Here is a 24,488-nt window from a genome sequence, read left to right as displayed (position 1 = left end):
TAAAATGGAGCACTGCCCTACCCCACGGTGTGTGTGGGGTGTAAATACATTAAAGATTGAGAGCTGCTCAGATACTAGACAGCAGGGCTCTGTCAGGATCATAGATAGACCAGGGTGTTGGTTCAGATGCCTTGGTAGTTATAAGTACCTCCAACCAGTTTAGTTCGAGCCGGTCTGGGCATTGCATCTCCTAGCCAAAAAACAAATAAAGCAGGAATTAAAAAACTGGTAGCGCACAAGGAAAATTGCAGTGGATAATTGTGTGAGATGCTGAAATCCTTGCCCATTTCTGCGCTGCCACCTCGTGGCTTAATTCAGAAAGAGCCAAAGTCAAAGTCTTTCAGCTGGGTCTTTCTCCGGCCATTTCCAGAGGTCAACTGGGAGGCAGGCAGTTCGGAAAGTGACAAGAGCCTGGAACTTGTGGCTCTGCTACTGTGCGGCTGCCTTATGCCAAAGGACGCCGTGGCGAGCCTGGCCCGTAGCAACAAAACACCTGCTACTAGATCCCAGCTGAAAACAGCCTTCGAGCCTCGTGCTGAGCTAAAATCCTGGCCCCACTGAACAGCCTGGGAGCTGCAGAATGACCCATCAAGCTGGAATTCACTAGATGGATGTTCTAACAGCCACAGGTTCATTCTGGATTAGACTCACCCAATCTGATTCTCCAGCTGCTTATGCTGGTCTGACTCCAGTGTCCCTTCCATGGAGTGACTCCTGATTTACACCACCGTCCTACACAGCAGAATCAGATCCATCTCTACCAAACTTGGATCTAACAAGGTCCCCCAAACCAAACTCTTTTGCAGATCTGGGGCCAAATTCTCAAGGCCCAGGCAGTGTAACTCACCACCTGTAACCCACCCCCCCTCAGTGTGGTGCTCAGATCCCCACTGATGGTGCCTGGGTCACACACAGAGGTCAATAACCCTGCCACAACCTCAGCTAACAGAGGTGGCTCTTTTCGCTCAGGCAGCCCTAGAGGATATGCTTTAAAAACCGGAGGGGCCAGGTTCAGCCTTTGCTGGCCATCTCCCAGGTGGGATCCAGCGTACGAGTTCGCCCATGCGATGCAGCTGTCAGTGTTCCAAAACTGGAGCCTCTGTGCACTTGCCATGTCCTGGAAAGGTGCCTAATGTTATTTTGGCAATGGACCAGCGGGCACAAGCCCTGGTGACTCTCTAGGGGAATCCCTGGGGTTTTGGCACCTACCCCTGAGATTTTAGACACAAAACATCCACGATTCCATATTTTGTTTTTCTTTTAAATGAACCAACCAACACATATTTTCCTGGCCCACTTGGTCACGGATCGTCACAGGAACCAGATGTGGAGGCAGCAGGATTTCAACTAAGCCTGGGAGCCCTCTGAGAAGGAGCAGCCTTAATCACCATGTGCCTTTTTTAAAGCATCCCACGGGGCAGATCCTACCCCAGGTCTCAGTGCCAGACTGGGAGCAATGGATTCCTCCCACCGCAGGCTGTTGAGACGTCTCTGGGTTGTTATACTAGCTGCAGCACGTACAGCACCCCGGCACGGGGCTGTCCAGGCCCACAGTCACCTCCCTTTGCACTCAGTGGCCTAGACGGAGCCCTCTCACTGTGCAGCTCTGTGGCATGCAGAAGGTGAGAGGCTCCCTGATCTTTCCCCTACCCCCTTCCACGTAGCTGGGCCAGTTGCAGCCGCAGATGATTTGTCCCTTTGACATTTGCATCCTTTCCGGTGCCCTGTAATTGCTGCAGGAGACCGGGATGGGGGAAAACACCAGGGAAACCCAGCCTGCAAAAAACAGCCAGGGCCTTGGTTGCTAGATTCAGAGGGTCAGTTGGGCAGGTGGAAAAGTTTGGTGGAACTATTTTTCCACTGGAAAATGCGGTTTGCTTGGAAACATTTTGTGGGATTCTGGCAGCGGGCAAACAAAAGGAGGGGCTTGTTTTATGTCTGGGACCCTGGGTACCAGCAGCAGCCTGTCTGCACATCCCAACCAGGGAGGGAACCCACTGGTCAGATTCAGACACCCAACCGGGGTTAACCCTTTGGAATCTCAGCTGGAGGGGCTGGCCAGTTAGCGAGGGCTGAGGGGAAGCAGGAAGAGGTGCTGTGATAGGGAAGCGAGAGGCTTTCGCATCCCTGGGCAACTGCACTGAATCACACCTGGCTCCTGCCTCCTCCAAGGCAATTAGTCCAACCTCCTGCTCAAAGCAGAACAAATCCCCAATGAAATCATCCCATCTTTTTGCCGCTGATCCCTACATGGCCCCCTCAAGGACTGAGCCTCACTACCCTGGGTTTAAGCAGGCCAATGCTCGTTCCACTGAGCTATTCCTCCCCCACCACATCTCATATGCATAAAGCTCTCCCCCTGCCTAGGGCACAGCCCCCCATCTCATATGCACCTAACACCTCACCAGGTCCTGCTGCTCTCAGGACCAACCTGCCTGCAGAGGGTAGAGGAGCATGGAGAAAGCAACTCCCCCCCTCCCTTTTCCAAACTGCTCTGCTAGGTAAGGCTTTGACAGCACCCTGGCTGCCTCCTTTCAGCAGAGGACGTGAAGCAAGCAAAGGCAGAGCGTATAAATGGCGATGATCTGGGGGCAGCATGCAGGGGGGCTTGATCTCACGCACAGGTAGGTATGAAGGGGTGTTTCCCCTCTTAGCATTCCCACATGAGCATCACTCATGTAGCAGACTAAAATTTTCAGCTGCTGTGGGTCCTGCAGACTCCCCGCTCCCTGCTTCGGGGCCAGCAAAAGAAATGGCTGCAGGAGGGAAACCAGGAGCTCCAGCACCAAGGGCAGAGTTTTCTGCATGGGCACAGGAGTAGGTTGTTATCCTACATAGGACGCTCCTAGCGAGACAGGCTCACAGATGCTTAGGGCAGTGCCCTGGCCTACCTGCAGTAGGTTTGTTCTCCTGTCAGATCAGTGCCAGGGAGGACACCGACACCTTTAACTCAACTGGCAAAAGTACAGAGTCTGCCCAGGGAATTGCACTGAAGTGCAGAGAGCTCCTGCCACAGGGATTCCAGCTGAGGTGTTTCAAGTGGTGTGAATTTAGCACAGGAAAGAGATAACCAGCCTCCCACTCATGGAGAAGAAAGGCCTGTGTTCAGCCACAGAGCAGGGCCTGGGCCCACGGAGGGTTTGCAATCACATGGATGCAAAGAATTGGACTCCATGCAGGGCACCCTCATGGTAAGCTGCTGTGATGCAGCTTAGCTAACTCTCTCCTCTGGCTGGATTCAAACCAGCATCTTGGAGGCGAGAGGAGACAAAGTTTACCAGTATAAGTTCTCCCCCCTGAGGCTACCTTGCCCCCTCCCCTAAAGACAGGTTCCTCCCACCCATGGCAGAACACAAGCCAACGCCGCAGCCTGTTGATACAGAAATCTTTATTCCTTTAAAATAAAAGACAGGCTGGTGTAACCCATTGGTACTGGATTGTGTGTGTCCCACAGCAGAGGGGTACATGGGGTCACTTCTTCCTACTAAAAGTGAACCTAGCCCATGGTTAATACAGCTCCCTGCTACACAGGCACTAGGGCATGGCACAGACCAACACAACCCCTAAGCCCAGCCAGCCAAGTGGGTGAACCAAGAAAGAGGGCTCAGCCCCTGTCTAGATTGATAACAGTGACAGCCAGTGATTGGCCAACCCTTGACTCCCTTCAGGCAAAGTTGAATACTGATTGGCTGCTAGTTATTGCTGCTGTGCTACAGCTCTCCTTCCACCACATGGTTCAGGCAAGGAGCTGGAGACACCATCTGCCTTTCAACCCTAGGTTCTGATAAAACCAGTCAACTCCCTGCCCCAAGCAATGGCAGACCCGCTGTTCCCCAGAGACCTCTCTCAGCCTCTCTTTTGGGGACCCCTAGGCAGAGTGGAGACTTGCTCTCGGAAGGGGCCAGGGGTCCCAGTGACTTTCACACAGGAGTTTATATCTGCCCCACTGTCACATTCATGACAAGCATCGGGATTCCCTAAGACCCAGCCCATGCTCTTCTCCCTCCTCAAAGCCCTGTGTTGTGTTGACATCTGCGTGCAGCTTCAGGGAGTGACTAAGGACTTTCCCTGGATGGGAAGAGACACTGGTCCTTGCTCAAGGACAGCCAAGGATTGCCACAGTGCAATACACTCAGGCACACCATGGGGCTCCCAACTCATCCGAGCAGCTCAAGACCAGCCCATGGACAGACCTCACTGCTCACCTGGCAGTTCACACCTGCCTCCCCTCATCTATTTAATCCCATACCAGCACCTGCTTTCTCCAAGACTGGGGGTAAAGATATTCAAAAACCAGGAACACACAGGAGTGGATGCAAGGTTCCCTCCTCCAGGCCTTTGGAATGCACAGCATACTGGTACGGAAAGTACACTTAGAGATCACACATCACAGGCTGGGAAGAAGCCGGGAAAACACAAGTTTTCTGCAGATCTTGGCAGCCAACATCTCTTGGTTCAGTATCTGGTTTCTCTGATCGATTGTGTATCCAAACAGGCCTAGAGATGAACCAGTCCAGGCCCCTCCCTCATTTCACACAGACATTTCTGTGCCACTAGAACAAGTTCACCTGAAAGCGCCCTCTGGCCAGTGTCCACTTCGTTATGGAAGTTGGGTGCTGGGTTAGGGCACATGCAATGGTGCTTTTGACACGGATTGGCACAAACGCACGGGTCTATTTCATCTCTGAGGCAGCACCGGGGGCACTACAGCTCAGAGTTCAAGAGTTAGCTGACAGCCCTCAATGCTGCACCTTATGCAGGCACGGGGCTGCCTTTTGAATCCACGGCCTCTGGAGCTATGGCACAGGAGAAAAGGGGAATACAATTGGAATGAGGTAAGTGCATCAAACGTTGCTTCTGTGGAGGAAGAGGCAACAGCAATATTCTCCGTTAGGCATTTTCTTGCTCTTTCATTTTACAGTATGGAGCCCAAATCCTTAAGCTGGATAAAGAGAACGGTCGAGAGATTTCTAGGTGTAGCTGCTGTCACATCCGACCACAACCAGGATACAACCTTGCAGCACCCAGCTCTGAACCCCGACCACCAGGGTCCTACTCCCTCTCTGGTTACATAGCCTGGCAACAAGTGACATGAGCGCAGAGTAGAAGTCGCGCTCCCTGCAGATGTGGGACCTGATCCTGGGACGTGCCAAGCAATCCTTTATTCCCAGTGAAAACAACAGGACTGGAGTGTATCTGGCAACTGCAAGGACTGGGCCCCCTGTGAGATTCAAAGTCCTTGGTCATAAATTGCTTAAAAGGACAAGACAGAGAGACACGGAAGAAAGCAGGGGTTTAGAGAAACCAGCTGAAAAGGGAGTCTCAAGCAATGCAGCAGCTAGCCTGCTTGGCTTTTCAATGCAGATGCACAAACCATAAAGCAACAAATTCCTCACTGCTTCCAGGGCATTCTTGGCATTCTTCCCCTCCTGATGCTAGAGTCCACAGACTAGAAGAAACCAGACAGGCTGCACATGCCACGTTAGCAGCCTGATTATTGTTTTCCAGCTTGAGATGGTTTCTTGCCCCACCACTTCCAGTCTGCACATAGATTCTTTCTTGCACTGGATGGTTGTAAAGAGCAAACCCAGGCTAGAACAGACAGGAGGGAAGCCAAGAAAGGAAACTGACTGGACGTGGGGTTGAAGACAGAACATGGCTGCAAGGTTCAAAGTTAGGGAAACTGAAATTCAAGGTACACTATAGATTCAAACAGTTGCCTTGAACTATCAAAGCAGCTGTTGGTACATTGCAGCAAGGGGGCAGCGAACATTTTGCTGATGACGAAACACAAAGTTAAACTTGGCTGGGTAACAGGCCACAGAGCAGCCGTAACCGGACATGGGTGGTGGAGGCAGAAATGTGGTTTAGCTCGCAGGCAAGAGGATTGGCTAGTGGGTCGAGATGGAAGGCAGGACTCCTGGGTTCTGTTCCCGTGACTTGACTGTGCAATTCAGTTCACCTCTAGAAACATACACGGATTCTGCTCACAGGGTCAACTGAGGTTCAGTTGGTGTCGGCAAAGCACTCTCAGGTCCCTGGTTGGAAGGCGTTAAGGGAATAACTCCAGGGAAGTGACAAATCAAGCACTATAGACCGCAGGCCCTGAGCTGGCGCATGCTGGCAACATGCAGGGACATAGGAAGTGCCTAGAGGCCAGTCCACGCCTAAAGATGGGGTAGGAGTAGGGGAGAAAAGGGACAAGCCCTGAGAAGTGGCTTCTGCACATGATGAACATAAGGAGAGGGCGTGGGAGAAACATGCAAGGGCATTAGGCCCTAGAGGGTCAAACACTGAATCAGGCCACCAGGGCAGGATTGAAATTGAAGATCTGGTCGGTGACAAGCAGCTGTTAGGAACACGCAGAACAAGGAGCAGGAGTGAGGCGAGACCCTTAGGGCCCTTCTGTGGCCAGCAAAGCCGGTCTGGAGTACTGGGCATGATGCCAGGCAGCTTGTTACATGCATGAGAAGAGAATCAGGGAAGAGGCATAAGACACAGCAAGGAAGGACCTGCATTGCGTTAGCCAACTCCATAGGCCTGCTAATTGATCTCTCCCACCTCTAGCTTCCCTGACACTGGGGTTCCTAGTGTACAAAGAAGAAAGAGGTTGTTAAAGAAGAGGCTGCATGAACTCCTACGAGGGCTCAGGGCTGAGCGGCACCACGCGGAGGGAAAACTGAAGCCACGGGACAGGCAGAGACTGAAGTTGGGAGGTATCCAGCTGCTTCAGGAGACAACAAGCAACCGACAGGTGGAAAAGGCTTCAAGAAGCAGCAGGAACAACCCTAGCCAAGATGGCTCCAGAGGAACATCCAAACCAGGAAGTGCAGAAAAGGAGACCAGGCATGGGAAGTTGACATGGGCAGGTATGTTCATGGCAGCCCCTGCAGCTGTCAGAGCTGCAGCACGCCCAGCGTATCTTGGGAAGACGCCTGCTTGGTGTCAAGATCCTAGACTCCCAGTGCTCTCCTGCCTCAAATAAAGCTGGGTCTTTGATATGGAGGCCAGCAGGGAGGAAGCATGGCAGGAGAAGGCCAAACCCTGCCCTCATTAGAGGGAAAACTATTTCATTCTCCAATTCTCCAACCCAGCACTGGCTCAGGAGAGCTCAGCCAGTCTCTTCCGTGGCCAGGATCAAGTGAGGTGCAAATTGAAGGGCAAGGATCACGCAGAGGATGCCCAAGCGTTCCAGAGACCTTCCAGAGCATCCTTTGCGGCTGGGACCAGTGCCCAGAAACCCTAAAGCAAGCCCAAGCCCCACAGGTTATGGTTAGTAACTGCTGGACAGGAGGCAGCTCTAGTCTCAATGGTTTGTATTATTGCAGGGTGATCGATTCTCCACCTAGATTGGTAAGAAAACTTATTTCTAACAGTAGAGTGGCTTGGAGAGGTTAAAAAGAAATTAAAGCCCTCCCCTCACACCAGGGAATAAAGCAGCACTTGGGTCGCTGAGGGACAAAGGCAGTTCCCGAGAAGGAAGGAAGGTAGGTCACACTGCTGAGGCAACAGCTCTCAAGGAGCCTGCAAATCAGCGAGAGAGATTCTATGGGCGAGAGTACAGACAGGCTGCTACTGCGCGAGCCAGCTAAGGAGGTCAGCTAAGGCAAGTTGCCCAGGTCAGGAGGGCTTGACAGCCAGGTTACGGACTGGCCAGTTAGAAGCCTCTTTTCCAAAGGGTTTGGCTCTTCGCTCTCCAAATGTGTCAGGAGCTATCGAGACAGTCTGTACAATGCCTAGATCAAGGGCCCCTCCTGAGCCGTTCAGCTCTCCCCTATGGAACTAGTTATCTGGGAACACCCGCTGGTCTCTCCCCTCAGACAGGCAAGAGTCTTGTGAACTTGCAAGAGCAGCTCCTGCTGCCAGAATACTCTAGAAATCCAAACGGCTGCAGTACCCAGGTCAGCATAGCCACAGCCATGGCTCCTGGGAATTAGACAAGTCAGAGCTTCGCTGCTGGTGGTCAGAGCCAGCAGGGAAGAGAGATGGAACATTGAGAATGATCAGCAAGTGATTTCATTAACTTCAGAGTAAGAAACAGCCCAAGTCCTTGGACAAGGGCTGGACCCACTCGCAAGTAATTAAAAGCTGCCATTGCCAATATACCCTCAGAAGAGGGGGCTGGTCGGAGACTCGCCCATAAATAGTGCAGCCTTCTCCTTTAATATGGTGAGGCAACTGGGGTAAGACTACAGGTCCCAGCATGCAGTGGGCTCAGCAGACTACAGTTTGGATCAGAAGCATTGCATGATGGGAGTTGTAGTGTCCAGGTTGTCATACCTGCCTATTAACTGCTGCTGCAGTCTACCATTTTATGCTATTACGGCCAAGTTTCTCGGGCTCCTGGCGAATAGATGAAGCTCAAGTGGGCACAGATTGGGTGTCTCGCCCATAGAGGCCATGGCAAAGGTATTCTCCCCCCCACAGTGTCCTCCTCCCCAGCCCCACAAGCTCAGAGGATGAAGGCTAGCGAATGCTGCAGTCCCCCTCTCCACTCTGCAGCTTCTCCTGCTCCATTGACCGCACCAGCTCCTGCACAAACTTCATCTCCGAGGCCACCTGCTTGGCCAGAGCCTCATAGCGGTTCTCCAGCTTCCGGTAGCGCCGTTTGAGCCCGTTGGCCACCAGCAGGGTGCTTTTGGTCTCCTCCTGGGTCTGCTTTTTCAGGGCCTCTGTCTTCTGCAGCTCCTGCCGGATCTGGCGCAGGTCCTGGCGAATGCTCTCATTCTCCTCCTTGTACCAGGACTCCTTCTCCTCGTAGATGGAACGCAAGGCTTCGATGTCCTCCCGGAAGGACTTCTTGTTCCTCTCCATCTCCCGTAGGCTCTCCTCAGCCGCAGCCACCTCCTCCAGGACCTTGGAGAAGCGCTCAAAGTTGATGTAGGTGTTGTTGGGGGGCATGCTGGAGTGGGACTTGATGGTGTACTCCTTGAGCCGAGTGGTCTTGAGACGCCGCCTCTCCGCCTTCCTGCCGTTGTCTTCATTGCGGACGTTCCTCCTCTTGATCACCTTCAAGGAGGAGAAGGGAAAACTCAGCTCTCAGGTACTGTCCAGGGTCAATGACTCTTCCCTCCCACCCCCAGGCTGCGCATTTCATAGAATATCAGGGCTGGAAGGGACCTCAGGAGGTATCTAGTCCAACCCCCTGCTCAAAGCAGGGCCAACCCCCAACTAAATCATCCCAGTCAGGGCTTTGTCAAGACGGGCCTTAAAAACCTCTAAGGAAGGAGATTCCACCACCTCCCTAGGGAACCCATTCCAGTGCTTCACCACCTTCCTAGTGAAATAGTGTTTCCTGAAATCCAATCTAAACCTTCCCCACTGCAACTTGAGACCATTGCTCCTTGCTCTGTCATCTGGTACCACTGAGAACAGTCTAGATCCATCCTCTTTGGAACCCCCTTTCAGGTAGTTGAAAGCAGCTATCAAATCCTCCCTCATTCTTCTCTTCTGCAGACTAAATAATCCCTGTTCCCTCAGCCTCTCCTCATAAGTCATGTGCCCCAGTTCCCTAAACATTTTTGTTGCCCTCTGCTGGACTCTTTCCAATTTTTCCACATCCTTCTTGTAGTGCTGGGCCCAAAACTGGACACAATACTCCAGATGAGGCCTCACCAATGTCTAACAGAGGGGAATGATCACGTCCCTCGATCTGCTGGCAATGCTCCTATTTATACAGCCCAAAATGCCATTAGCCTTCTTGGCAACAAGGGCACACTGTTGACTCATATCCAGCTTCTCGTCCACTGTAACCCCTAGGTCCTTTTCTGCAGAACTGCTGCCTAGCCACTCAGTCCCTAGTCTGTAGCAGTGCAGGTCAACAGCAAGCCTGGCAGCTGCATTCACGCCATATACTTTGCATATGGTTCAGAGCCAGCCTACGTGCAGTGCAGTTCCCCTACCTCCGTGGTGCAAGCCACTACTGATGGAGACATGGCCACCGGTCCCCCAATCCCCTGCCTGTAGAGAATTCCAGATTGTTTTGTCCCCACTCCTGCTTCAAGGCTGGCCAGAAATCAGCTCCCTCTAGACCAAGTCAGCACAGCTGCTAGATCTCTCCAGGCTGGTGGAGTGAACGAGAAGCAAACGCTTCTTGCTTAAAGGCTGATACCAAGAACAATTTTTAGATTCCACGACAAATGGCCTGATTCTCCAGAGGGGCTGAGTGCACGCTGTTCCTATCCGTGGGAGTTGGGCTGTTCGATACCTTTGGGAAACAGAGCCAGGCCACAAGCATTTATGGACTTTTACCTTAATCCAGGGATGCTCCAAGCTCTGGGCAATTGTCATCCGCTTCCTGCAACAACATTAGGTCTGTTCATTAGGCTACAGCAGCTGGACCGAGCTTTTGGCCTGCTCGGGGTCACTAGTTTTCAGATGAAACCCGCATGCAGAGGGCTGAGCCAGTTATTCTCAGTCTCTGCTTTAATCCCACCAAGCGCCAGCCGACAAATCAGCAGCAGTTTCCCGCTTCCATCAGCTGAGCCGACACACGCTGTACTGTAATTATTTGCCTTCCTGCCCTGTGGACCCAACCGCTGCCCAAGGCGAGCTAGCTTCTCTGCTAAGTGTGGGATCCCCGTTGGAGAGGAGCTGGCTTCCAGAGATGCTGCAGCGGCAGTCTGGTACCAGACTATCGTCCTGGAGAGACGAGAGCCAGTCCAACGGCTCCCGTTAAACCTGCACACCTGGAGCAGCAGATATTTTTGCTTTGAGGATATTGTGAAAGACTGGACCCTGTTGACGGCAGATAAGAAGCAGCTGTCGGAGGTTACGGACCTGAGAAAACAGCACTTCTGGCCTAAGACATGGGGCAGTCGCCTGCCATTCCTCTTACACTGAGTGTGCTATGTGATGACAAGCAGCAGCAGGTTAGCCAAGCTCTTCCACTGCACAACGGCAGCAAGAGAGAGGCGGGGGCTTTTGGAGGCTGCTGGCAGGGAGTAGTGCTGGGCATGCAGCAGACCGTCCCCATGCCTCGCTCCCCGCGGTTCGTTTCAACCGACTGGTCTCGTACTTGGGATCTTTGACAAGCAGGCGCCGGATGAAGTCCTTGGCCAGCTCGCTGGTGTTGCTGAAATACTCCTCGTCGAAGTCGTAGTTCACGCCGGAGATGTTCGTCAGCGTCTCCTGCTTCGTTTCGCCCAAGAACGGAGAGGCGCCACTTAGACTGCAGGGCGAGATCAGACAGTTACCATCAGACACCGCTCTGTGCCAACAGCGCCAAGCCCTGCCGCTCACTCCCAAACACCAGCACTAACATTACTTCCGTTCCCCTGACCTGGGTCACGGCAGGGGGAGGACTTGCCCCAGGTCAGGCAGTGACTCAATGGCAAAGCTGGGAGTAGGACCCAGGACTTCTGAATCCCAGCCTTTGACAACACTGTCTCCTCAAGCACGGCAGAGCATATTCTTACCCAGAGAGAAGAAGAATTGTCCTTGTACTCACAGAATGTATGTGATGACCCCGATACTCCTAGGAGAGAGGGAGAGGACACAAGATCACTGCATTGTAGAGCAGTTTTTAGGCAGGTCTTTCCTCACTCCAGACTTAAGTCTTTTAGGTTTTCCAGCGGAGGGCACCTCTTAGTGACAGATCGGTCCACCCTGCAGCCAGCTTTCCCCAAGATTTCATCTTTCCCTTAGCACAGACACTTTCTAGGTCTAGGACAAGATTCCCCGTTCATGTCTCTGAGCTGCCCGAGTTAAGGATCAAAGCTCAGGTCAGGGAATCCGGGGTTGGGTTATTTCATTAGAAGCTTCCAGGATGTGCAAGTCAACCAAATTCCACTCAGCCTTCAGCGATTACAGGCCTATCCCGAGCCCTGGCCCACATACCCAACACCCACCCAACCCCACCCCAGAGCTAGATTTAGCAGCATTCAAAGAGACCAGCCTGTCTGAAAGTCAGATTGCTGGGGCCCACCAGGAATTAAAGGCCTGTCCTCTTCAGCGAGAGGGGTACCACAGAACCAGGAATCGACTGGGGACAACAAATGAAACACAGGAGCAGGAGCGAGGGACAAAAAGATATAAAAGGAGGGAATTAGATGGTCAGGCTTGACAAAGCCCTGGCTGGGATGATTTAGTTGGGGATTGGTTCTGCTTCAAGCAGGGGGTTGGACTAGATGACCTCCCGAGGTCCCTTCCAACCCTGAGATTCTATGACACCGAGCAGACAGCAACAGGCTCAGCAGACCCCAGCCAGAACACTGCCTGGCTACGGGAGACAACCAAGGGACAGAAACAAGCCCCACAGATGCAGAATTCCCTCCTCCTGGGCTGATTATCAGTGCCAGGCTGACAGCCCCGCAGACTGAAGCAACCTATTTACCTACAAGAACGTGCCACATGCATATTAGCACTGCAAGCTAGTGTATGGGCCAAGATAGGCTAGCTAGTGGGGCATGTGCTATCAGCTAGTATGGGCCACTTCTCTCACCCTGCTCAACCAGCACCCCTCAACCCTGGCTCAGAGGGACTCTGTTCCAGCAACAAGACAACGGTTCAGTCCCCAGGTGCATTTAATTCTTGGCCTCTGTCAGGAAGCTGCCAGCTGGTGTCTAGCACAGAGAGGGTGCAAATACCTGCCCACTAAGAACCGGGCCGAAACCACCCACATCAGCAGCTGTTCTACAACGGGCCTGTGGTTATGATGGAAAGTCATGGCATACTCACCACATGTCAGCCTCCAGCCCCAGGGGCTCGTAGTTCACTATTTCAGGGGCTTTAGAAGGAGAGAGAGAGAGAGAAAGTTATGCTGCAGGAAGAATCCATTGCAAGCAGCTTGGGGCATCTTGTGCAATGACTCAAACCCTAACTCCACTGGACTTCACCAGAGTTTTGGTGATACTTTTCTCCTGGGGACGTCAAAGAGTTGTAGCAAGGGTACCCAAATCTCGCCCAGTCCAGGGCTGCACTAGCAGCTTCCTCAGACTAAGGGAGGTCCTGGTACACAACTGATAGAGCGAAGGGAGGCTGCTGTGGGCTGATACACAGGGGCACCATGCAGGAATACAGCTCTCCACCACCCCACCCCCCCGGCTCTCCTTCACTGCAAAGTCCCAGGGCATCTTTCCCAGATTCAAACAAGCCTCCAGAACACCGAGAGCCGCCACCACCCCACTTCCCTCTTACCTACAAACTCCGGGGTCCCAAAGATGTTTTTGAACTCATTCCCTGCTTCGATTTTGTGAGCAATGCCGAAGTCAATGAGTTTGATGCGGGGGTTTGGCACATTCTTGTCCAGCAGCATGATGTTCTCGGGCTGGAGAGAAGCAAACGCAGCAGGGCTTTTTCATATTGGCTTCCAGCAACACTAAGATCTCTGTACCTTTGAGTGCAACACTATACTGGAAAGAGACATCCTGTAATTCCCTATCCTCCTCTCCCTCCCGATTTGCTCTAACTATATACTACAGAGTTAGGTCAATGTAAGGCAGCTTACGGTGTTAGCAGGGGTGGAGGCTCCAGCCAAGAACCCCGCAGGGTGATACCAGGGGCTGGGGGGCCCAGGGCAGGGTGGGGCTCCAGCTGTCAGTGCTCCACACAGTTGAGTGGAAGTACTCCTGGTAAGTGCGCGACAGCCAACAGAGGGGGCATAGCATGGACGTGAACCCCTGCAGCTGTACATCGACCTAGCTCAGGCCAAATTAATTTTTTAGCTTAGTCATCTCTGCTCAGAACGTGGCATTCCAAGCTGCCACCCCTGCAGACTCTGCCTGGGATCTGAAAGGCAAGCTGGGTTCCTTCCTGTCACATCAGTAACGGAGATCCTGTGGTTACAGCTCCGCTGACAACTGCTTTGATGCTGCCTTGTGAAACAGCACAGATTCCAGCTTGCTCTCCCACAGCCGCTACCGAGGAGAGTTAAAAATGCACGTCAGGAAGTAAAGACTAAGCAGCGCTGGTATGGGACCATTTCCACATGGCTATTTCAAACATTCACCCAGAAAGCCAAGGATAAGCCTCAGCTGCAGCTGAGACTCTGAACTTACACACAGTGCTTGTGTAAAGTCACTGAGCATTATTGTGGTTGTGTTTACTGTCTCTCAAGAGCCCTTCACCACCTCTCCCAGCTTCACCTGCCTACGTGAAGCACAGGGTGTCCAATCTGGATTCAGTCCTTTGCCTCTGTGCATACACGCTTCGGTTTGACTCCAAAGAGACAGGCCGGAGTCTGATGCTAGCAAACACCCAGGAGTACTCCACCGGAGTAAGTGGATTGGCACGAGTGCCAAGGAGAGCAGAATTCAGCCTGTAGGTTTGGGTTCAGAGGGCTTGGGAAGTGGAGACAGACCAAGCAATTGGGACCTTTCTTCCAAGTGGGAGATAAAAGCACCACACCACACCCAAGAAAAAGGAGTGCCAACTACTGGACCACGAACGGCTTCGCACAGCAGCCCTTGGAGATCTGCCACCCAGTTTCCACCGGCTTTGATCTCATTGAGCTGAGACGATCTAATGAGATCACTGCACCAGATGGAGACAGCCCCACAGTCAACGAGTCTGTCCACACCTTGACTCCGCTGCGTCTAGCAGGCCAGAACCCTGGGCACCATAGGCCGAAACTTACCTTCAAGTCGAAGTGCGCTATGCGCTTGGAATGCAAGTAATGGACCCCATCCAGGATCTGCTTGAGGAACTGGGTGGCCTCTTCCTCCGTCAGAGACTCCTTCTCGGCCAGGAAGTCAAAGAGCTCGCCACCTGAGACCAGCTCCAGGATCAGCACCACGTCTGTCTTGTTCTCGAAGATGTCGTGGAGCGTGATGATGTTGGGGTGCTGGATCTCCCGCAGGATGTCCACCTCCCTCTCAATCTCCTCCCGGCTCACGCCCCGCCGGCTGGACGACAGGCGCCGCTTCTTGATGAACTTGGCCGCATACTCCAGGCCGCTTTTCTTCTCCCGGCACTTCCGCACAATGGCAAACTGGCCACTGCACATGGGAAAAAGGACTCATCAGTTAATAAGACGTCTCCTCGCTGGCACCTGCCTGGAAGAGTCAGTGACTGCAGTGGGGTATCTACAGCCTGCAATGCTCGGAGTCTAAAGAGACCTCCCATAGGTGCGTTTCCTTACTGAGAAGGGTGCAACTCCTTACAAACCTGCTGGGAGCCACAGTACTTCCGTGGACAGGAGGTAAAGCCCTTCCACTCGACTCTAGGTCTAAGCATCTGCCTTCTCCATGCACCACTTGGCCAACTCAGGGATTGGGGCATCATAGACACTGAAAGCTGAGCATCAAGGCAGAATAAAAGCCCCTTTCTTGGAGAACACACTTCAACCGCCTGTGGCGTACAAACAGACCGAATTGCTGCCAAGCCAGGACAGATCAATAGCCCAGCTCATCCCCTGTGGTTGTCAGTCTGTGAGGTATCAGAGGCAGGATTGGAATAAACCAATACCGCCACTGCATGCTGGGTAGGATGAAAGAGGGAAGGAAGAGACTTCCCTCCTGGCTGCAGCGAGAGTTCAGTTAACATCTAGAGCAGGGGTGGGCAAACTTTTTGGCCCAAGGGCCATATCTGGGTATGGAAATTGTGTGGCAGGCCATGAATGCTCACGAAATTTGGGGCTGGGATGCAGAGGGGTGGGGAAGAGGGGAGGGTTATGGCTCCAGCTAGGGTGTGGGCTCTGGGTCGGGGCTGGGGATGAGGGGTTGGAGGTGCAGGAGTGTGCTCCAGGTTGGTACCGAGGAGTTTGGAGGGCAGGAGGGGGATCAGGGCTGGGGCAGGGGGTCGGGTCACAGTAGGGAGTTGGAGGTGCAGGCTCCAGGCAGCGCTTACCTCAAGTTGCTCCCAGAAGCAGCAGCATGTTTCCCCCTCTGGCTCCTAAGCAGAGGCGCAGCCAGGTGGCTCTGCACCGTGCCCTGTCTGCAGGTGCTGCCCCTGCAGCTCCCATTGGCCATTGTTCCTGGCCAATAGGAGCTGTGGTGGTGGCGCTTGGGGTGGGGGCAGCATGCAGAGCCCCTTGGCTGCCCCCACACATAGGCGCCAGAGGGGGGACATGCCGCTGCTTCCAGGAGCCACACAGAGCCATGGCACACACAGAGAGGGGTAAGCCCTCGACCCCGCTCCCCGGCAGGAGCTCAAGGACCGGATTAAAACGTCTGAAGGGCTGGATGCAGCCCCCCAGGCCGTAGTTTGCCTACTCCTGTCCTAGAGCATGAGGATTGATGGCTCATGCTGCTTTTATGCGAAGTATGTCACCGCAGATGCTGTTCTGATTCATACAAATCTCTAGCCCTTCCTTGAAATGTATTAATCTACCCAGGTATCAGGAAGCATATCATGGTAATGACGTGATTATGCTGCTTAGGCATTTGTGCAATATCCTGCCGATACCTAACCGCAAGTTACAAGGCTCAGTGCCGGAATCAGGCAGTTCCCATGGCCTGATGATCACAATGGTCCCTTCCAGCCTTCAGATCTACGAATCCAGCAGCTCAAGAGTTCCAACCACCATTCCAGAGCACCCCGAGATGTCGATTTCACCGTGCGGAGCATTTGGGAAGAAGCATGCCTGTGCAACTGACCCAGGCTGCAATGCTCGGCACTTACAGAGCTCCTTAGATTTTCAAGTGCTTTGTGAATACTAATTTATAACTCCTCCCAGCCCCCGTGGTCTACATCAGTGACACCCCCATTTTACAAGCAGGAAAATTGAGGCTCTGAGAGATTATGTTACTGAGACGCAGGGAGTTGGCAACAAAGTCAAAAAACAGAACCCAGGGAATCCTGACCCCCAGACCCACAAAACTATGCTGCCTCTGGAAGTTACAGACCCGGATTTGGATGGATTTCTTCCTCTTCCTGGGAGGATCAATATTAACTGCCCCTGCTTTAGGGTGACCAGACAGCAAGTGTGAAAAATCAGGACTGGCAGGGGCCGGGCGTGGTGGGGGGGTAGGGAGGCAGGAAATAGGTGCCTATATAAAGACAAAGCCCCAAATATCAGGACTGTCCCTATAAAATAGGGACATCTGGTCACCCTACCCCCCCACCGTTACACTGCCAGCATCTTCGCCTCCAACTGGGTTATTTACATTTTTAAACACTGACATCAAGGCTTGCTTCATTGGCTGGTGGCTGCCAGGCCTGAACTTTCCATATAAGGCTTGTGCTTGGACAGGAAACAGTCAGAGCTAATCAAATGCTAAAAGCTTCCCAGACCAACCAACAGCCTCTTACCTCCCACCAGCCTGGCTGGATTAGAGAGTGCTGAGCAGGAGAGGAAGAAGTGGGCTATGACGCGTGAAGTGTCTAACAAACCAATGTCTTCTAGAAAATGCAGAAATAAGGAGGTCACCTTGTCGGGACAGAGAAGTGATGAAATAGTCACACACCGAAGGAGAGATACCGCCAGAGCAGCAAAGCCCTAGATTCCCTGGATTCCTTCCCCAGGGAGCACAATAGGCAAACTCGTTTTAAGCTGCTCACCCCTTTATGAGCACGTTAGTCAAACCCAAAGCACAGAGGAAGGGGGAGCCACTTTCCTCCTTTAAACATCAGGTATCCCCCTCTGCACCCATCTCTCTTCACTGCCACAGTCATCAACCTTCCAGCTGCTGAACAGCAGGGAACAAGGGGAACCCATGCCGTTCCTTGCTCAGCTGGACAGGATGGTGACACAAAACTCCTTCCCCAAGGGGCTGGGGAGCCCAGGGATTAGAGGAACTCATGAAACAAACTTTCGGCCGCATCCCAAGAAGACAGAACTACAGCAGCGGCAGGTTGGTCCAGCAGACTGGAAAAGAGAATTCAACTAAAGGCCAAGAGGCCCAGGAATGTAGCCTTAACAGCCTCTGAAAGAGCTCCCCTGAGAACTGCCAGCTCTTATGCCCACACACATTCTCGGCAATGGACAAGACCGATTACCATCTCAAAGTAAACAAAGACGCACTTATGCACTGCAGCATGGGCCAGACCCACAAAGCCCCACACAATACCACTGCCCAGGTAACATTGCCGGCCTGTCCACCTTAGAGGAGCAGAGGGAGGATTGCTTGGGAAATGCTTTGAGCCGGTGCAGGGTTCCAACGAGTGCTATTCTTATTTAAACACCAGCAGGGCCACCTGTGCGGTTACAGCACTCAAAAGGAAAACCCTGTCCCTAAGGAACTCCCGAGCTGTATTCCGATACACAACAGGCCTTAGCTAGCAGCGGCGGACGCTGAAGGCAGTCCACAAAACATCTAACATTGCATGTTATTTAAACCAGAGACACCATGGCAATCACCAGCTAGGTTTAGATGCCAAAGTCTAATGCCAAACTTAAACGCCATTCACACACACACACACACACACACCCCACCCAGAATTTTCTGGGCTTGCTACAGCTGAACCATTTTAACTCTCCTTCTACGATTCAGACTTGGAATACAGACTTCAAGGGACACCAACAACCTCAATTTGATTCAGAAGTTTAATTTGGTGGGGAAAGGTTTTCTAAGAAGCCGAAGATCATCGGAAATGTTCCCAACACAGGATTTTTCCACTTTTATTTTACTGTTTACAAGCAAGCATTCCCCTGCAGAGTCAAACTCCAGTGATACTCAGACCTCGGTGGTTCATGAGTCAAATTAGCCATCAGCGTTACCCAAAAGAGCCACAGTCGTGTGAATTCACTGTTTCATTTCCTATTTGGATATATTATTCTCACAGCAAAATGACTGACCAAGTATTATTATCTTAGCAACTACAACTGGTTAACAACATAGTAAGAGCACCCTGATTGGTTAATAATTCTATCACACGGTGTTTTAATATCATGTGCTGCGAAGAGCCGCATGAGACACATTAAAGAGCCACTTGCAGCTCACGAGCCTGTCTGACTATCATTGTGTTAGACTATAAGCCCTTTGGAACACGGGTCACATCTTCCTACCGGTTTGTATAGCACCTGGAGCAAAGGCCTCCACCAAGTGGGAGCTTTGGACACTGCTGCAACAAATAGTAGCTCAATCATCAACACTAAAAACTTGGGGAGGGTTTCTGTTGACGCTAAGACATGGAGCACAGCTAAGATACACACAGGTTTTGCATCCAATGTGAATAAGTCCAGTTTGCATGCAACACAACAGCCTCCTCTTCCCGTGTTCTAAAGACAGTCGAGCTTCTGCCGAGAGGCAAAGATGATTCATAGCAGGAACATGCCCCAAACATGCAGAGCGACTGAGGCACTAGTGAAGAATGCTAAGCAAGCCACAGTGATATTTTTGAAGCAGGGCAGACCCAGCCAAACAGGGATAAGATGTGAGCAGCTTATGGGGGAAAAGAGCCATAGCTCCACTAGAAAAGGAGTGAACTGTGACTAAAAATGCTTGGCCCTTGTATAAGAGCCTGTCACTGTCTGGTCTCTCTGATTGGCCCAATGAATATTATTTATACAAACTGGAACAACTCCAGCAGGAGAGATTGAGACTTCTCCCGCACGCCCACCCCCATCAGGCTGGCTGGCACTCTGCTGAAACTCCATCCTGAACCTGAGAAACCTTCCCAACTAAAGAATTATCAAAACTGGCCCATTCCCATAAAAAGTTTGTTTCAATGAATCAACATTTGTCTGGCCAAAACAAAGTGGTGTTAAAATATTCCCAACCAGCTCAAGTTTTAAATATTCATTAAGCCTCCCCCGACCCACCCCTGGGAGGTAGATAAGGGATATAAACAGATCCCTTAACCCGCCACAGCAATAAAGCTGGCTCTGGAGAAAGACAGCAGCTGAACAGCAGACCTGCCCAACACTTTAAAATAGCAAGTGGTAGAGAATCCCACACCTGATGGAACACGCAGGGTGGGAACATGGGAGACAGGGTGTAGCGAACAGAAATGGAAATAGCAAAAGAAATGCCATGGGTTTATTTAATGACTATAAGCCGTCAGGCTCTTGGCTTTACGGCCAGGAGATGGCACCACCCGCAGCAAAGCACGCCCCCTAGTTAGCACACTCACCTGCCCAACTCTTCTCCCATCTCATAATGGTCCTCCACATTCTCCTGCCTGAAGGTGGACATGGCTGTCAGACCAAAAGGAGCCCGGCCCACCCTTCAGAGAGCCAGACAGCTCAGTTCAACCCTGGAAGGAGACAAAGGAAACAGGAGAGAATTGTCATGCCCCAATCAGCCAGACATTCCAGCACTGTGGGATGAGCAACAGAACCCCCTGCATGACACAGCGGCACCTGCTCTAAACTGGCACGTGAATGGATACAAGAGATGGATGAGCGCTGCTCTTACGTTGCATCTATTTCTAGTTCATTCGCACCCGGCCAAGGCAGGACTGATCCCTGCCGTCTGCTCTCCAGGGTTATGATTCAGTCCCACCCCCCTGCTTGTAGGAAGATATTTCAGTCTAGCAGATTATTACAGTAGCCCTGAGGAGCTACTGGCAGAGCCCCATTGTGGTAGGTGCTGTATAGATGCATAGCAAGAGACTGTCTGTGCCCAGGGACTGGCCCATAGTCATAGAGGGAGTCTGTGGCAGAGCCAGGGATTAAACCCAAATCTCACGAGTCCTAGTCCAGTGCTATAACCCCCAAACCATCATTCTTTGTCCCTCAGCCACTCTCCTTCCCATCTTTTTGTTCAGCTTCCCTGACACCCTCTGCGAAGAGAGAGGAAAGCTCACCCTCCCCTACTCAGCCCCATGATACAGCACTGGGTGAGACCCCTAAATAAGTCGCCAGGCCCTGGATGGAGGCAACAAGTGGCTCAATCAGCACATTGATTTTATAAATCTGAAAGAGGAGGAAGCAAAGCCGAGCTTGTTACAACGTTTCCACTCTGCCCACTGGGGTGCACTGGAGGAGAGAGGGATATACACAAAGGAACTTCAGCCTCCTCCTTAGTGCCCCCTCTCCCGCCCCCCCCACAAGCAGGCCTCACCCTCTCACCACACTCCAACTACAATACAAGAACCACTGTCCCCAAGGGTGCAGGAACAATCTGTACAGTGGGGGTGCTGAGAGCCATCGAACCAAACTGTAAACCCTGGATGTGATGGAAACCGCTTCAAGCCATGGGGTGCGGCAATAGCCCCACTTCCAGCATCTCTGACTGTCCCCAAGTTACACTTGTCTGGAGCTCCACACAACCCTCCACGCCTAACCCCTCACCCCCTCTCTACCCCTCGGCCCAACACAGTCCCCCAGTACCCCGCACAGCCCTCCCCCCTGCCCCCACACAGCCCCCTGCCTCACTCCCTACTCCCAACCCAGACGCAGCTCCCACTCCCTGTGGCCAGCACCACACAACCCCCCACCCTGCCCCATAACCCACACACACCGGCCTCACTTCCTGCAGCCCATCACCACACAGCCCTCCACCCTGCCCCCCCACAACCCCCTGCCCCAATCCCAACCCACACACAGCCCCCACTCCCTATGGCCGGCACCACACAACCCCCCACCCTGCCCCATAACCCACACACACCCCGGCCTCACTTCCTGCGGCCCATCACCGCACAGCCCTCCACCCTGCCCCATAACCCACGCACCCCGGCCTCACTTCCTGCAGCCCATCACCACACAGCCCTCCACCCTGCCCCCCCACAACCCCCTGCCCCACTCACAGCCCACACGCAGCCCCCACTCCCTATGGCCGGCACCACACAACCCCCCACCCTGCCCCATAACCCACACACACCCCGGCCTCACTTCCTGCGGCCCATCACCGCACAGCCCTCCACCCTGCCCCATAACCCACGCACCCCGGCCTCACTTCCTGCAGCCCATCACTACACAGCCCTCCACCCTGCCCCCCCACAACCCCCTGCCCCACTCACAGCCCACACGCAGCCCCCACTCCCTATGGCCGGCACCACACAACCCCCCACCCTGCCCCCTGTGGACCCCCAACATACACCCCCCGCCCGCGCCGGGGCCGCCCCACAACCCCGGCCCAAGCCCCGCCTCACCCCACAAGGCCCCCACTCCCCAGCAGCCGCAGCCGGCCGAGCCCCGGCCCCGATCCGGACCCCCCCACCTGGGCCCGCGGCCGCCGCATTCCGACACTCCCGGCTCGCTCCCCGCGCCCGCCATTGGCTGAGCCGCGGCTGCTACGTCACCGCAGCAAGCCCGGCCCCGCGCCCGCCATTGGCCGAGCCGGCCGCGCGTCACAGGGCAGGGCCTCGCGCTGCGGGGAGGCTGCAGCTCCGGGACACGCGGGATTCCCTGGGACCGGGCGGTGGGGCTCCCCCGTGACCCCCCTCGGGGCCTATCCCCGCCCCCCGTGCGGCGCGACCCCCCCGTGCTCCCATCCCCGCCCCTCCCCCGGGCGGCGGGGCTCCCCCGTGACCCCCCCCGGCCTATCCCCGCCCCTCCCCCCGGGCGGCGGGGCTCCCCCGTGACCCCCCTCGGGGCTATCCCCGCCCCTCCCCCCGGGCGGCGGGGCTCCCCCGTGACCCCCCCCGGCCTATCCCCGCCCCTCCCCCGTGCGGCGCGGCTCCCCCGTGACCCCGCCCGGCCCTATCCCCGCCTCTCCCCCCCGTGCGGCGCGGCTCCCCCGTGACCCCCCCCCGGCCCGATCCCCGCCTCTCCCCCCCGTGCGGCGCGGCTCCCCCGTGACCCCCCTCGGGCCTATCCCCGCCTCTCCCCCCCCGTGCGGCGCGGCTCCCCCGGCCCGATCCCCGCCCCTCCCCCGGGCGGCGGGGCTCCCCCGTGACCCTCCCCGGGCCTATCCCCGCCCCTCCCCCGGGCGGCGGGGCTCCCCCGTGACCCCCCCCGGGCCTATCCCCGCCTCTCCCCTCGGGCGGCTCCCCACACCCCTTCTCCAGGGCGGGGGGCTCCCCTCCACCAGAGAAAACAGGCAGGAGCCAGACGCGCTTCTGTCTGTTTTAACCCTTGCAGACAGGCTCCTCCATGGGCTAGGCTGCAGTGGGGCTGGACTCCCGGCCTCCACTGGGCGTTTTAGGCACAGCTCAAGAAGTGCTGTGTATCAGTGTCTCCTAGCTGCTGAGCTGGGAGATCAGAGCAGGACCTCCCTGCCTTTCCACACCCACAATGTTCCAGCGTGGCAGAGCCAGCGACATGTAGGTTATTAGTCACATGGGTGTGGATTTTTAAACCATTCTTCTTAACTATACAATTTAAGAACAGAGGCCCTGTCCACACTGCTTGGGTGAACCATGGCACTTACTGTATGGGAAAGTTTGCCCCAGGGTCCTTCCATCTCCCTGTCCCACATTTTGGTATAGCCTTTTATGTCCTATTCTCCACAGAAGAGGTGGCTGCACTGGCTTGGAAGCTGTTTGGGGCAGGGACCATCTTGAAAGGCATATGTAATTTTAACACTATTTCACCTTTTGGTGCTTTTCATCCATAGATTTCCAAGTCCTTTCCAATGGTATTGTACTGGCAAGTGTCCTTAACTGCTGCAGCTGTGTCAATTTATTGTGAGTCTTTGGGTTCAACATGAGGGCCCCTGGACTCTTCACTCCCCAAGTTTAATATTAAGCTCCCAAAATGGGCAGAAAAGACTGCACACACTTGCACTGTGTTTTGCGCAGAATGCAGCAGACAGAGTCTGTTGCTGCTCTTTCTTCAAACACCTCTCTGCTGGGCTGACAGCAATGTTTGAACAGAACATGTTTCTCAAATGCTAAAAAAAACCCGATTCCTCCTGAAATTTCTGAGCCAAATCCCACATTTTGACAGCACAGAAGCCATGTTCTTGAAGGAGACTTCCCACCTCCTCTCTTGTACAACTGGGCTACAAATTAACAGCTCTCAGGAGCACAGCAGGGAGCCAAAACATCTACACTGCAGTTTTATACCCCCCAGCCCAAGTCAGCTGACACAGGCCAGCTCTGTTTTATTGCAATGTAGACATGCTATGAACAATCAGACTTAAGAGTAAGAGCTACTCCTTTGCTTCTGAACGTGGGACTTGGCATCACTCCACCAGTGGCATGACTTGAGCAGGGGGCCACACTGCAAAACACGGATTGGATAGGTAGCAGGTAAATTGTAACTTAAACTACCGCACCCACACCATGGAACTAGTTGGACCACCAGCAACAGCTGAACTTAACCCACACTAGGATGACCAGACAGCATGTGTGAAAAATTGGGACAGGGTGGGGGGTAATAGGAGCCTATATAAGAAAAAGACCCCAAAATCAGGACTATCCCTATAAAATTGGGACATCTGGTCACCCTAACCCACACTGATGGGCCAGTTAGCTGGAGCTTAAGGCATCCTTAATTTGTGCTAGAGGTCAGCATGGAGGACCATCATGTTACAGACCAAACTAGTTAAGAAGCTGGTAAGTACCTATGTGAGTGAGCTCACTACACCCACCTACAGTTAGCAGTAGGAGTTCCTCAATTGGGAGAACATAGGCAAGGCGAGGTAATACTGGACCAGCTGTTGGTAAGAGACAAGCTTTCAGAGTTCTTCTTCAGGTCTGGAAAAGATCTTCCATTCAAGGGGGAGTGGCCCATTATCACCACTGCAGTCATAGGACAAAAAGGGGGGTGTAGGGGGTTA

At 53.6% G+C, this 24,488-nt stretch overlaps 1 protein-coding gene across 1 annotated transcript; it reads right to left on the bottom strand.

Annotated features, from left to right (window-relative positions):
• Positions 1–3,368: 3,368 nt before the first annotated feature.
• Positions 3,369–22,047, bottom strand: DAPK3 (death associated protein kinase 3). The gene is made up of 9 exons (XM_030540355.1): positions 21,984–22,047; positions 19,954–20,076; positions 14,576–14,936; positions 13,138–13,267; positions 12,679–12,727; positions 11,450–11,476; positions 11,018–11,170; positions 10,252–10,297; positions 3,369–9,009 (listed from the first exon to the last, which is right to left on the bottom strand). Exons 2-9 carry the CDS (start codon positions 20,013–20,015, stop codon positions 8,467–8,469), a joined length of 1,371 nt encoding a protein of 456 aa, XP_030396215.1. The 5' UTR covers positions 20,016–20,076; positions 21,984–22,047; the 3' UTR covers positions 3,369–8,466.
• Between the last annotated feature and the right edge of the window lie 2,441 nt (positions 22,048–24,488).

This window comes from Gopherus evgoodei, chromosome 22, assembly GCF_007399415.2.
Source record: "Gopherus evgoodei ecotype Sinaloan lineage chromosome 22, rGopEvg1_v1.p, whole genome shotgun sequence".
NCBI lineage: Eukaryota > Metazoa > Chordata > Testudines > Testudinidae > Gopherus > Gopherus evgoodei.
This window is presented reverse-complemented; position numbering and strand designations above follow the sequence as displayed.